General features: G+C 31.3%; 2 protein-coding genes across 2 annotated transcripts in view; both read right to left on the bottom strand.

The window, feature by feature from the left end:
• The window catches only part of LOC105337710 (uncharacterized), a 32,532-nt gene that overhangs the window by 14,969 nt on the left and 2,688 nt on the right, over nt 1-14,875 (bottom strand). The window lies entirely within an intron of this gene.
• Nucleotides 2,990-14,338, bottom strand: LOC105330318 (uncharacterized). The gene is made up of 4 exons (XM_011431935.4): nt 13,785-14,338; nt 5,516-5,962; nt 5,200-5,415; nt 2,990-5,095 (listed from the first exon to the last, which is right to left on the bottom strand). Exons 2-4 carry the CDS (start codon nt 5,960-5,962, stop codon nt 4,847-4,849), a joined length of 912 nt encoding a protein of 303 aa, XP_011430237.1. The 5' UTR covers nt 13,785-14,338; the 3' UTR covers nt 2,990-4,846.

Below are 14,875 nucleotides of genomic sequence, written 5' to 3'. Positions count from 1 at the left end.
AATGTTCTAGCACAAAGTAAATTTGAAAAACAAACTATTTATTTCCACAACTCTATATTAAAAGAAATCTTTACAAATTCAGCTATTCACATAACATATACAAATTTTCTCCATCATTATATGAGTTTTCATCATATCACAGACATGCAATATATTTCCAATAAATTTAAATTAATTTTAAGCTGCTTGTTCCAATTTTATATCAAATTTTGTGCCCACTTTTAAACGATGGTTATGCTGAGTATATCTATAATAATAGACATTGTAGTAGTTTTTCCAGTCAATTAAGCCAAATTTCAATGAAAAATGTACAACATCTGTTAACAAAACAATTAATAGTCATAAAAACGTATCAAGATTTTTTATTGATAATTCTCATGTTAAAGTCTGCCACTGATGCCGAGACAATAACTGTTGTATTGATATGACTTCGACATCACAAAAATAAAGGTTATACCGTTAAGGCCTATTAAAAATAAACTTGTGTGCCAGAGTTGGGGTCAATTACTTTGAAAAGTAACTAATTACTTTCAAATACATTGACAATTTTATCAATTACTTGCAATTACAATTACATTGATTTTTTAAAATGTAATTAATTACTCTCAATTACTTTGATAAATGTAATTAATTACATTTCAATTACTTTACTTTTATTTTTTTAAATCTTGAGAACATATACATATATTAACAACATTAAGATATACAGGGCTTTATGTGCGGTTATTTTCTTAAAGGTTGTATAGTTCGGTTCAGATCAGATTTCTTGAAAATTTTCTCTAACATTAAATTCATTAAGTACCATTGAGTTCATTTTTTGTTCTGAATAATATTTTCTCTATAGTGAATTTATTTTTATTCACATATTAAAACTATGTTTATTGTGAAAGTACAATTTTTGGCAGTACAGCATATCAGTATATAAATAATAATTGCTATAATTCACAAGAATGAGAAATTTTGATTCCCTTGAGTCTAAAATCAGTTCAGTCTAAAATCAATTGGGGTTCTTGGGTATTGGAGGAGTTCACACCTCCACAAAATTAGATCTTTACCTATTGCTCTGGGCAGTGTGTCATACTGTATAAACATACATGTATGAAACATTATGGGACATTTAATTATTGTATAAACAAAAGTCCATGCCAAACATGTATTAAATCTATTTATCATTATAAGACACCTTTATTATATCTTAAACTTGAAGAAAAGTAATTGAGATGTAATTGAAAAGTAATTGTAAATACACAATATTTTTGGAATGTATTTAAATACATTCAATTACTTGTAATTGAAGACAGACTCAATTACCAATTACTTTCAATTACTTTGAAAAATGTAATTAATTACACTCAATTACAAATACTTTTTTCAATTACCCCATCCCTGTTGTGTGCAATCAATTTTGTTCTCCAACATTTCTGATTAAGTTTCCATTCTTTTCAAAAATGCAGAGCATGAAAGATGAATAATTAACCCCAATCCTTCGGATGATGAAATCAAACAATTCTGTTTTGTAAACATTACCATGATGCATTTCGGTTTCTTTTTTCATCCGATTTGCTTAAAGAAATAATTTATATTCACTTTGAATATGCATTTCTTAAGGATCTCAAATCTTTCAGCAAAACTAGGAGAAAGTCCATAACTTCTTAAGATAAATGGTTTGTATATAATAATTTTTCATACCGTAATAACAAAAAAGTCAGACTTAGCAAACTCATTTTAAATGGGTTGGTCAAAGCTCTTCAATCCAACCTAGCCTTATAAACAAAATTGAGTGTTTAGGGTAACAACGATGAAAAATTAAGTTAGGTAGTTAGGGATTTTTCATTCATATTATATAATTTTTTTCTGCATGAATCCTAAAAATGTTAGTTTGTGTTATATTTAAAACAGATTTCTTATTAGAAATAACATAAAATTCACAATCAGATAAAAACAGAAATCTACAAATGGTAGGATTAGGACATTTTTGTAGATTAGGTCGGGTTAACCAAAACACACAACTTTCTTTTTTAAGGCCCCATCTTTAAATCAAAGGCCTGAAAGGCCACAAAGGCGTCAAGCTTAAGGTAGTTGAAACAGTCATATTTTGAAGCAGTTATGAGTAATGTTTTATTGAGATGTTGATATTGTCGAAATGGATTTGGAAAGTGTAAAAATTGTTATTCTTTTAAAATTAAGATCATAAAACTGTACATGCTGATTATTTGGAATTGTAATGTCATCTATGCAAATAATGGTTTTTTATTCATTCATTTGAACACAATATAAACTCTTCTTTTACATTTAAGCAATCATTTTTCTTATTGAAGATGAAGTCTCATTACTTAAGGGGTGTGTGCATGCAAATTGAGTTATGCGTAATATAACGTTATGAAAATTTGCATGCAGATATTGTTGCAGTCATAAAGCTGTATCTTTCAAGTTATCAATGATTTAATGCTTATATTTACATTTTAACATCTTGTTTAGTCTGGATATCTAAAAATTTCTATTTCATACTAAAGGTAAAGTTTGTAACAATGACAGAGGCTGAGAGCCACTCTACAACTACAAAAGGGACCTTGAGTTTTGCATCTTGCGAGATTATGTATTTCCAAGTCCATAATGAACATGTCACTGTCACCTCCAAGCACTCTTTTTGTGTTATGGTCTTATTTCTGTTTCCCACATTCTTTACATGCAAAATTTGTGAAATATAAATTTATCATAATAAACAACACAAAAAACATTTATATACAGGGAAAAACATTTCTTTTATTTAAATATAATTTGGCAGTGATGCATGTTAATGCAATAACAAATAGTTTGCGTACAGGAGACATGTTATAAATGTTGATATAAAAAACTACATTTAGTTTTCAAAAATGATGTAAACATTACTGTATATGGTGAACAAGAACGATCCTATATTTTAGAGTGAATAAACAACATTAGCAGAAGAAAATAACTCTTTTGTAATATAAGTTTTTAAAGTTATTTCTTGTATAAATGGCACTTTGGGCTTGGTTATTGAATGGAATATCATTTGTATGCACAGTCTTAGACTAAAATGATATTTGTATGAAAAAATGAAAAGTAGTGTAACAAATAGAAACAGGAAATGTTTCCCCAAAGTTTACTCAAGTGTAAACGTAACAAACTAAAAAAACTACTACATGAAATATCAGGAATAGTTGGCAATGTATAATAAAAATGGCACTTCACAATGAATATTTCCTGAGTATCTGGACATGTGCTCATGATGAGTCAATAGGCCTTTATAAGAGAACAGTAATCTTGATATTATGAAAAAATGAAAAGAAGTGTAACAAATAGAAACAGGAAATGTTTCCCAAAAGTTTACTCAAGTGTAATCGTAATAAACTAAAAAAACTACTACATGAAATATCAGGAATAGTTGGCAATGTATAATAAAAATGGCACTTCACAATGAATAATTCCTGAGTATCTGGACATGTGCTCATGATGAGTCAATAGGCCTTTATAAGAGAACAGTAATCTTGATGATATTATTGCAATGGAATAGTAAATTCTTCCTGAGAATCTGGATATGTCTTTTGATTGGTCAAAAGGCATTTATATGCAAGTGTAGATCTGTAAATCGAACAGTGATCCTTATAAAGTAATAAAGGAATGGAATGATATTAAAAAAAACTGAGTATCAGGAATTGTGCTTATGATTAGAGATATCAATTGAGAGTTCTTTAAACAGGGACAATTAATAACAGATCTATTCAGGAAAACTCATTTTGGGACTTGCATAGTGTATATAGCGTATACAAATATCAACCTGATCAACAATGACTAGTATAAAAGAAAATTACAGACAAAACAAACATAATACTTTAAAATGTACTAACAGGAATTATTTTTTCCAAACAATTTCTAGTATCTACTTACAAACAAATAAAAATAACTATTAACAGTTACAAATGGAAATAACTATTACAAAAAGAAAGGAAGAAATACCACTCTAGAGATGCATTATTCTTTAGTATTCATATAAGTTGACCTTAATAGCATTAAAGAGATTTAAATTGAAGTTTGCAATTGTACATCTAACAGAATTTTTCATTTTTTGTAAAAATATTATACAACTAGGTAAACCCTCTTAAGCACAAACTTGGTGGCAAATGTAAAAGTAATGATGGTAGAATCGGTAGAAGGTTTTTCTGTACCAATTTTCATGTATCAATACACTTATCATTTTTACAACTTGTAATTCGATTAGCACACCAAGATTTGCAGAATCTCTTGTTTGTTAAAGTTTATGTTTGCTTGAAGAGGGAGTTTTCTAATGAAACATTTCTTGATTTTAACAGTTACTCCAAAGAAAAAAAAATATAATAGAAATACTACACTAGAGCTGAATTATTTTTGAGTATTTGAATAAGCTGATCTTAATACATTGTAGTTTAAAAAACATTTGCAATTGTATATTCAACAGAATTTTTCATTACTTTGTGAATACAATAAAATGGTATGGAACATGCATACATACTTTTTGTTATAGTGTGTTAAAACAAATATTTATAAAAAAAAACAATTCTGTTGTAGTAAATGGAAATAACGAATAAATCATACGTTGCTCAATTATTAATTAAGATTGCTTAAGAGTGATGATTGTAAAAGTAAAAACAAAGTAAAGTTTGTTTCAAAAGCTCTATAGCGTGCACAATTGAACATGTATTGTAAAAATATTATGCAAAAAGATAAACCCTTTCAAACAAAAAGTTGGTGGCAAATGTAAAAGTAATGATGGTAAAATCAGTAGAATGTTTTTTCTGCATCAATTTTTGTGCATCAATACTTTTTACTTGTATAATTTGCAATTCACTTAGCACACTGTGATTTGCAGAATCTCTCGTTCCTTAAAGTTTATGTTTGCACGAAGAGGGAGTTTTCTCAGTAAACATTCCTCAACTTCTTCAGTTTCTGTACATTGTAGTGCAATCTTTAAGGTTTCCTTAGAGATGGAAAACTCTGGGAAATCTTCTGTGTCAGCTGTTAATGTCAAGAATTCGGAATCAATCCACTCAAATGCTATGAATGTCATTGTTTTGTTAACTTCTGGAGATTCCACTTCCTAGAGAAAAGAAAGTAATGGTTTGAACATATAAGCATAAATACTTTTGTGATGCAAATAATATTTCTTTAAGGTTATTAATTAATAAGAACACTTGTCAATACCTGTAACGTTGTGCGGGAGGTTGTTGACAAAGACTTTTCATCATTGAAAAGTTGGACGGCCACATCAGTTAGTTTGATATGGCTGCCTACCGAGGTTTTCCTCTTGGCGAAATCCCTCCACAAGGTCACTTTACAAACAGCAGACTCATCTTTCACCCTTAGAGCACGAACAGAGGTGTCTACACCCCCTACTTTAACAGTTCTCTCCATTTCTTCCTAAAACAAGAATTTTTTTTTTAAAATACAAGCTTAATTTGTTAATGAAAGAGAAATTAACAGATAAATTAAATATGATTTTCTTTTTTTAATTACTTACTGATATTATTTGCCCTCTGATTGTCAAGAGAGTCTTAACTGGGGATGTGTGGACTGCCTTGATCTCAACTGTCTCGGCAGGAGGAGGACATGCCAAAGCATGGCCTTCTTGAATTCTCTCTCTTGGCACATCTTCCAGTGGACTTGTCTTCAAGACTTTTGACTTGTTGGTGATGACAATAGTTTTCATGTCCTTTTTAATTATGGAGTTCATGAGCATGACTGTGGACCCAACTCTTAAGGTGTCTTTCTTTGTCATGTCATACAATGTTCCCTTTGCTGCCATAGATTGGTCAGCAAATCCAACCGTCACTGATTCTCTTTGATCGCCACTGGCATTTCTGTACTGCACAACCTGTCCTATTCCGCAAACGACAACTTTTAAGGCAGTGTTGTATGGAGCACTGGACTGACCTCCACTTTCAAAGATTTCATGAAGTGTCTTCATCTATAAAGATAACCAAATTCAAAAAAAATTATTTACTGCAACTACAGTGATGGTAATATTAATACTGAAATAAAGAAAATAATTTTTACTTTGAACATGAAGTTTGTTTGATCGGACAAGTAGGTCTTTTAATTATTTGAGCACTGGTTTATTTTAAGATGAATATTTCCTTTCTACAACAGTTCATTCAAGGAAATGAAAACAGGTTTATGATCTGAAAAGTAAGACTCCAATACTCCACTAGAATTTATGAGCCTTTTATCAATGTTTGTGTAAATATGATCTAAAGTTGTTTGGTAATTTGTGGTAGCTTTTGTTATAAGTTGATAAAGTGAATAAGTATACTGAAGGAAGGCTGGCAAGTCCTTAATTTTGTTGAAATCTAAATTAAAATCACCCATAATGATGTGAGGTTTTTTAAAGTCAAATTCCTTATCTAAAAATGCAAAAAATGTTTTATAAAGACTCATTGATGCAAGCTTAGGTGGACAATAAACGAAACAAACATTTATTTGTGAATCACCGTGCAAAATGTAACCCTGAGTTAATTCTATATTGAATATATTTTTTTTCTGAAAAAGGTTTGGCATTATTTTTGAGTACACAATTGTTCCATGGTATGGTCTTTCATTACAACAATGGTCATCATTTCGTGAAATTTCAAAACCTTCCAATTCATATCTGGAGTTGCTGTCTCTTGCACTTAAGCATGATTCAGCAAATGCAAAAATGTCAGCAGATAATAAATTATAATCTTTTTTAATATCTTGAAAATGTTTTTTAAATGACCTACAATTGTGAAAGATAATTTTCAAGACATTTCCTGCAATATTATACAATAGAGGAATTGTCACAAACACATTTGCTGTTGTTCTTAGTCTGTTCATTTCCTCAACAACAAAATCTGATACTTTAATGGTGCTTTCATCAAAGTTTAGTAAATGAACATTTGATAATTTTTGAACTCTACTTAAAGCTACATAATGCAAGTGGTCTATTTTTTTCTTTCCAAGTCCAATCACAGCACCATCTAAAGTACTACCTTGAGCTTTGTGCACAGTTTTTGCTGCAGCAAGAGTCAATGGAAATTGGCGGCGAGTTATACAAAATGACTTATAATAATTGAAGTTAAACTTTCTTGTTATTTCTAAAATTGGAGTCCATGACAACGAAATGTGTCTTTCATATAAATGTTGAAACTGTTTTCTACATTTTTTCCCAATGTCTGAAGAGCAGAACTCAACCCACACAATACTACATCTAGTTGAATTTGGTACACGATAATCCAACTTCTTTATGGTACATGGTGTACCGTTAGTCATGCCATCTGCAACATCAATGTTAATACAGATTTCTGCAGGCATTGCCTCTCCTAGACAGAGAAATTTTGTAAGACCTTTAGTTTTTGAAGCATCATCTGGTAATTTTGATAAAACTTTTTCACACATAGAGCTAGGCAAATCACCCGATACGCTGTCAAATGCTTCAACAATTGTTTTATTTGACTCATTTATGTGACTGAAAATTTCCTTATTGTACTGCTGAACATCACACCTTCTTGTAAATAAATGAGGCAAATTTCTAGTAATGTTACTTTCATTCTGCAATATTTGTTCTTTAAGGGTTTTTATATCTTCTTCATCTTGATTTCCTTCCCTCAATCTATTCAAAATTTCAGCAAATTTGACATCATCTCTCTGTCTCATAATTTGTTCAAGTTCAAAGATTTGAAAATGATCAACCCAAAGATTTGGTCCTAATGATGCAATATTTTCACTGCTACACTGAGAAGAAAAGATCCATTGATCCATAACTGGTTTCAATTGAAACAAATCGCCAAATGCTATGACCGAGACACCTCCAAAAGGTTCAAGACAACCCATAATTTCTTGCAAACGTTGATTAATAAAATTGAACATTTTCTTACCTACCATAGAAATTTCATCAATAAACAATACTTTCAAGCATCTGAATTTTGTTTGATATGTACTTAGCTGTTGCATATCTAAAGGTTTAAAATGAAATCCTTGATCTGCAGGAATATTAAAAGCAGAATGAATTGTACATCCTCCAACATTAAAAGCTGCTTTCCCAGTTGGAGCACAGATTAATACTTTTACTTCATCTGGATTTTCTCCAGGTTTGTGATTTAAATACTTAATTAGTGCTTGATGAAGTGCCCTTAGTAAAACACTTTTACCAACACCTGCACCTCCACTAAGAAAGCAATATAAGGGATTTTGTTCAGTTTTTATCCAGTTCAAAACATGATAAAAGAACTCTTTTTGTTTAACATTTAATGTTTGCACCATCGAACGGAATTCAGCATCAGGCATTTCTATTGAAACATGATCATCTTGAAAATCAATTTGCTTTCTTCCAATATTTAAATCTAAAGCTAGGTCATAGTCATTATTCCCATTGTTGATTCCTGGATTAAAGCATTCAAATTCTTTTGACAAATTTGATCCCCTTTCAAGATCACATTCATCTTGGTGCTGAGATTCTGTAACTGTTGGTTCATCTTCTGATGAAAGAACTTCTCTTTCAAGTTGAGCAATATTTTCAGTCAGAGCACACACATAATTTTTTCTTTTGACTTCAATTTCTTCAGAATTATCATTATATCTTGCTTCGTAAGTAATATAACCCCCTAAAATATCAGAATAGTTTCGCCAAGGCAAGTAGAGCATTATCTGTTCTCTATAAAAATTCTCTTTGTCATCGTTTTTGTTAAAACCAACAGAGTACAGAACTTTTGCATTATTTCTTTTCCTCATTATAGATCCATCTTTGAACACATGCTCTTCTGTCAAATCATTTTCATTTATTTCAAAAGACTTAGGATCATCTTCTGCATCTAACTCATAATGAGATTCTGGCAAATCTTCAGATTCAGTGGATGATTGTAAGTTTTGCTCATTCTTACTTCCTTTCTTAGGGTAATGAATGTTAAAAAGAGCTACAAAGTCTGCCAAGCAATATTTATTCATTGTGTAAGGTCTACGTTGATATCTTTTGATATTGCTGTCTGACTCTATCGATGTTGAGTTTTTGGGAAGTTCTTTTAAGATGGACATAGGCTTCATTAGAACAACTCTGTCTTCTTCAGCATTTGTGTCAACAAAAACTACATCTCTTGATGATCTTCTTAATGGCATTTGCAAGACTAAATAGCAAGCTTCCTGAGCTCCTACCTCAACATGTGTTAAAAAAGTATTTCCTACTTTACGTACCTGTTGGCGCATATCATGTTCAGATTCTTTGGCTTCCCTACAAGCATTACTAAGCAAGTTTGACATACCTCGCTGCCCTTTAGATATGTAAGACACTATGTATGCAGCACATGCATATGGATCTAGAATAAATTGAATGTCCATATTAGCTTCCCAGCATTCAATAAGTATTTCATTGTAATTGTTGATTCTTATTTCAGATAAATTGCGTTTTAAGAAAACTTTTTTTTGTCCAGGTTTGATATTTGATCGTAATGCTAGAAGGTAGTCATCATAAGACATCTTTAAAGATTTCAAAAATGCTTCAAGTGTTGTTTCACATCCATCTCCTGATTTTAAGCTATCTAAAACTTCAGAAACTTTTACAAAATTTTTCTTTGCTTCAGAAACTTCATTAATTGGTTTATTTTCATCAAAACCATGTAATATCATAGTTTTATCAAGAGGTGGCAAGGGAAAACCAAAGCGACAGACAGACTGGCCTTTCTTTCTGCATGTTCTTGCATGGCGATGAGTTTGGTAATTTATCACTTCAGCTAGCCTGCTGTTTCTTTTGCATGTTATAAACTTATCTATGAAAGTAACCATGTCATTGTCAGTGTTTTTGCCTAATGAAGGGGCGCCATCAATCCAAAACAATATGTGAACATGAGGTGAACCTCTTTGTTGGAATTCCACACGAATAAAAAAGTCTTTAATTTTCCCAATTGGTGAGGTATCATGTTTCAAAACACTGTTCATGAACATTTGAAATCGGTAATCAAAATACCTTGCACATGTAACTGGGTCAGCTTTAATAAGTTCATTTTTTTCAAACCAAGTCATTTTTAAGATATCTGAATCTGTGTAATTCATATTCTTGGTAAGTTTTGCCAAAACACGTAATAAGGGTTTCCATTTTGTTTCAGCAGCCGAAAAGGAGCAAAACCAAGTTGGAATGCCAAGTTGACGAATCATTGCAAAGATGTCCTTTTTAGTTCTTTCCCAATAAGGTGGCGACCCACGCAAAGTTCGCAAAACTCTGTAACCTTCATCATGCCTAATTATTTTATCAATGGATTCTTCACACAGAACTTCATTTACTGTTATTTTTTTTCCTTTTAATTTGCATTTCCTCATTGCCAAAGAAACTTTATCTGAAATTTGTTTTATCTGCAATTTCTTTAACTTAAAGAAAATGTTGGTGACATTTTTTGCTACTCTTCTGTCAAAATTTCTTAATTCCCACTTACAAATGGTACTATAATGTACAGCTGTTGCTCTCAAGTTATTGTTTTGCCTGGTTTCTCCACAATATATTGCAGGAAATGAGAGAAATTCTGCATTAAAATCTTGAAACATACCCAATGGAGTGTTTCCTTCTGCTGGAGCTACAGATAAAATTCTATTATATTCACGATAATCTGCTGGTTGCATTACAGTATCAAAATTGCCAGATGGTCTTAAAACTGTTCCTTCATCTTCTGACCATTCATCACCATCAATAATCCCATTATTGTCATTTTCAGTGTTTGACACACTATCTCTAAATGACTTAAGTATTTCATTTTCTTCCAACAACTTTTCCTCATTAATAACATTCCATTCTGCATTCAAAGATATTCCTTCATTTCTAAACAGTTTGCTATTACTTATTAACCATTTTGTGGCTTCTAAAATTCTTTCTGGTCTTACTTGCTCAAATGCTATGTGATTTCTAAAACTTACACTTCTTTTCAATTTTAAAGGTATTGTTTCACTAGCATCCATATTTCTTGGCAAAACTTTGACTGTCTTGTTTACATCTGCTGGAACATTTACAACATTTCCATGCATAGCAAGCTGACCACCACGAGGCATTTCTTTAATCTGCATAAATGGAATTCGAGGAGCTATCAACCTTTCTTCCAATTTTGTCAAGTTTTTCAATTCTGGAGGAATATCTGGAAACCTAAAACCATTTCCAACAGAACATGGTGGGATTTTCCCACTTTTCAAATATTTTTTACACTGATTACAAATCCATTCTTTGTCATCTACACTTTTTGATCGAACAATGCATTTATTTATCAAATGGTCTGGAAAGGGGTTTCGATTGTTTGTAAGTTTAAACTCTTCAACAGAATGTTGGAAGAAAACTTGGTTACAGCTGACACAAACATACTCAGGTCCACGTGAAACTAGTGAATGAAATTTTGATTTGATGTGATCATTGCTATAATTTTCACACTTTTTAAAAAGCTTGGCTTTTTGAAAACTTTCTCCTGTCCTTTTACGTTTCTTTTGGTTAACAGCATTCTGATTTTTTGGGTCTAAATTCAGAAATGGCAAATCAATTAACTGAATTTTGCTAGTATTAACAGATTTACTTGCAAAAGATTCAACACTTACAGTACTTTCAAAGTCTGAGTTGTTTGAAATTTGACAAATATGCAGCTCAGATGCTTTTAAGTTATACTTGATAGAATGTTCTGATGTTTTAATAATATTAATAACATGCAAATCGTATTGTTCAATTTCTTTATCTGCATCACATCTTACAGACTTTCTCAAATGGGCACACAACTCCCCAAGAGTTTCCTTAAGAATAATAACACTTGTTCCATTAACACAGCAAAGACCATGATTATCTCTTGCATGTGAATCAAACACAATAAAAAATCCACTTTGATATGATATAGCAACAGCAGTTCCCTTACAAACAAAAATACAAAAAGTGTATTCTCTAGATAAGCCCATTGCAAGAGCAATATCTAATCTGACTAAAGGATGTTCTCCTATAAAATTTTTACTAATACTACCACTGTATGTATTTTTCACCTTCCAATGAAAGAATATATCATTCAACTTAATAAAAGGTGGCAATTCACACAGTTCAAGAAAATCTTTTGAACAACTTGATATCTGCTTAGTAAATCTATACAGAAAATCCCCTTCAAGTAAAACTTCATCAACATCTCCACTTTTCCATTTGTGACTTTCAAAAGGTTTTGATTGAAGTTTAATGAGAAACACAATGCAAGATGCAATACATTGTCTTCCACGAGAAAAAGGACTAAATTTTTCATCTCCTTGGTGAAAACTGCCAAGAATTGGAAAGATTGATTTGATATTTTGTGATAAAGGTCCTGGATTTACTTCCACATCACCACATAAAAGCAAAAGCAGTGAAAAACATAAACACACTTTCAATAATCTTATTGATGCACTAAGTAATATGCAAGCAGTCTTTTTTGTTGCAAATACTGGAAAAAAATGTTTATTGCTTGATGCACCTCTGTTTATCCTTGGACTAAAACAACCTATCCTTATACGCCACAAAACAAAAGCAATGCCCATTTTCAATAACCGATATGATAAGATACACTTAGTACACTTAAGTGCAAGCTCAATGCTGAACCAATAAAACAGTAATTTACAATTCCCAGTTTCTCAAACAAATCTCAGAGATTTTATGAAGATCTCAACAATTTACAGATAATCTTCGAATTTCTACATATCAAAAAATGCGATGATTTAGCAAAAAACTCTAGAGTCAAATATCATTAATTGAAAACTCCCAAGATTTGCTACAAACAATTACAAACTATAAACAGTGATCATTTCAAAACTCCAAGATTTTCCCAAGATGACGATTAACTATATATATATATATTTGTATGATAATTTCATTGACAACTCCAAGATGTATATCAATTGCAAATATAAGATTTGAAAACTCCAAGATCTCTCCAAGATATCAATAAACTAGGATGATTTCATTGAAAACTCCAAGATATCAATAGCAAACAATATTTGAAAACTCCAAGATATATCAATAAACTCCAAGATCTCTCCAAGATATATCAATAAAACTACGATAAAATTACTAAAAACTCCAAGATTTTCCCAAAGTTTCGATTGACTATGATGATTTTATTAAAAGCTACAGGATATCAAAAGCAAACAATACTGATTTAGGAACTCCAAGAAACAATTTCAAGTACAATAATGTTTAGAAAAATACACGCAAGAACCCAAATAAAATCTTGTTTTACAATTCGATCTATTCTTTCTCACGAAATTCAACCATCAGTTATGCTAATAGTATATAAACGTCCCTAGTTATTTCTTTTATATTTTTGCACAGTTTGTATTTACCAGTATTTATTATTCTTCAGATATATATCGATCGTTTATATGTCACCCGCTCAGCAGAAATATCTAACAATATCCGTTTACCACATGCCCCCCGCAATCAATGAAGTTTGTTTACAAACAAACCCACGCCACGGCGAGTTTGCTCTAAAAGAAGGGAGAACAAAGTGTACGCAAATATAATTACACAGTACACTTTTGATATGGTAAATATATAAATATAAACTTTATATTCTTCAGATATATATCGATCGTTTATATGTCACCCGCTCAGCAGAAATATCTAACAATATCCGTTTACCACATGCCCCCCGCAATCGATGAAGTTTGTTTACAAACAAACCCACGCCACGGCGAGTTTGCTCTACATGAAGGGAGAACAAAGTGTACGCAAATATAATTACACAGAACACTTTTGATATGGTAAATATATAAATATAAACTTTAAAATGCAACGAAAATGCACATACCTTTACTGATTTACTTGGTAGAACTAGAGAGCTGCAAACTTTTCTTCTTCTTCGCTTCGCCGAGACACGCTATCTCCAGACAGTCACGTGATGTCGCTTAACACATATCGCAGAAAATAGTCAGCGGTATAATTTAAATGGGACAAGAAATGTGAATTTTTCACAACATAATCAGTTTATCGCATTCATTCAGATTTAGAAGTTTTATTTTAATGTAAAAAGCTTACATTTTTATCTTTAATAACACTAAGTCAACTTCAATATCCTTACGCCATTATTACCATAAATAGTCCCTACTTCTAGATTCTTCCGCTGTTTTCACACTATTAAAAACATGACGTTAGGTAATAATGTGAATAAAGCAAACGTATGTTTTGCAATAAATGTTAAAAACTAGCACAACAAAGCCGCATTTTCTCACAAGTCAATTGACAAAATAATTTAATCCTGAAACATTTAAAGCTCCTACAAGAGTACTATTTGCTCTGCGCATTTACAACGTCTAGGCGGTGCAGAGCGTGAATTTGGAAATCCAGACGATCGCTAGAAGGCTGCCGAGCATTAGCTCGACGCCTTAAAAATTGGATCAAAGTGAATACGTCATACCTACATCTTATTTCTGAACATCCCAACCATTCTAATTTATAAATTTAGTCTTTAAAAATTTTTTAAAGGGACTTGGACACAATATGAGATCAAAATTTTATTTTCATTTTTACTTATATTAAGTCGTTCACATGCGCATCTTAAATGATTGTCCATGATCTTACCATGAATTAAACTTATCATCTACCAGGTCTGATAAAAAAAAAACCCATAAAATTTCTTCAAATGATAAATAAAAAATAAGACTAAACACAAACAAAATACATCATTCAATTTGATATATCTTGAAAATACAATAGCGCTAATCCGAGTTCTTTCAAGACCAAAAACAGAAATCTCCTAATTTTTATTTAGATGCATTTCGTCCCCATTACCTTGTAATACAACTTATATTTCAAACGACACCTTATTTAGTTCACATCACCCTTCCATCAAATTTTAACCTTCAGGGAAACACCCAACTATACTTCTCCAACATTACTCTC

The sequence above is a fragment of the Magallana gigas genome, chromosome 3 (assembly GCF_963853765.1).
Source record: "Magallana gigas chromosome 3, xbMagGiga1.1, whole genome shotgun sequence".
Taxonomy (NCBI): domain Eukaryota; kingdom Metazoa; phylum Mollusca; class Bivalvia; order Ostreida; family Ostreidae; genus Magallana; species Magallana gigas.
This window is presented reverse-complemented; position numbering and strand designations above follow the sequence as displayed.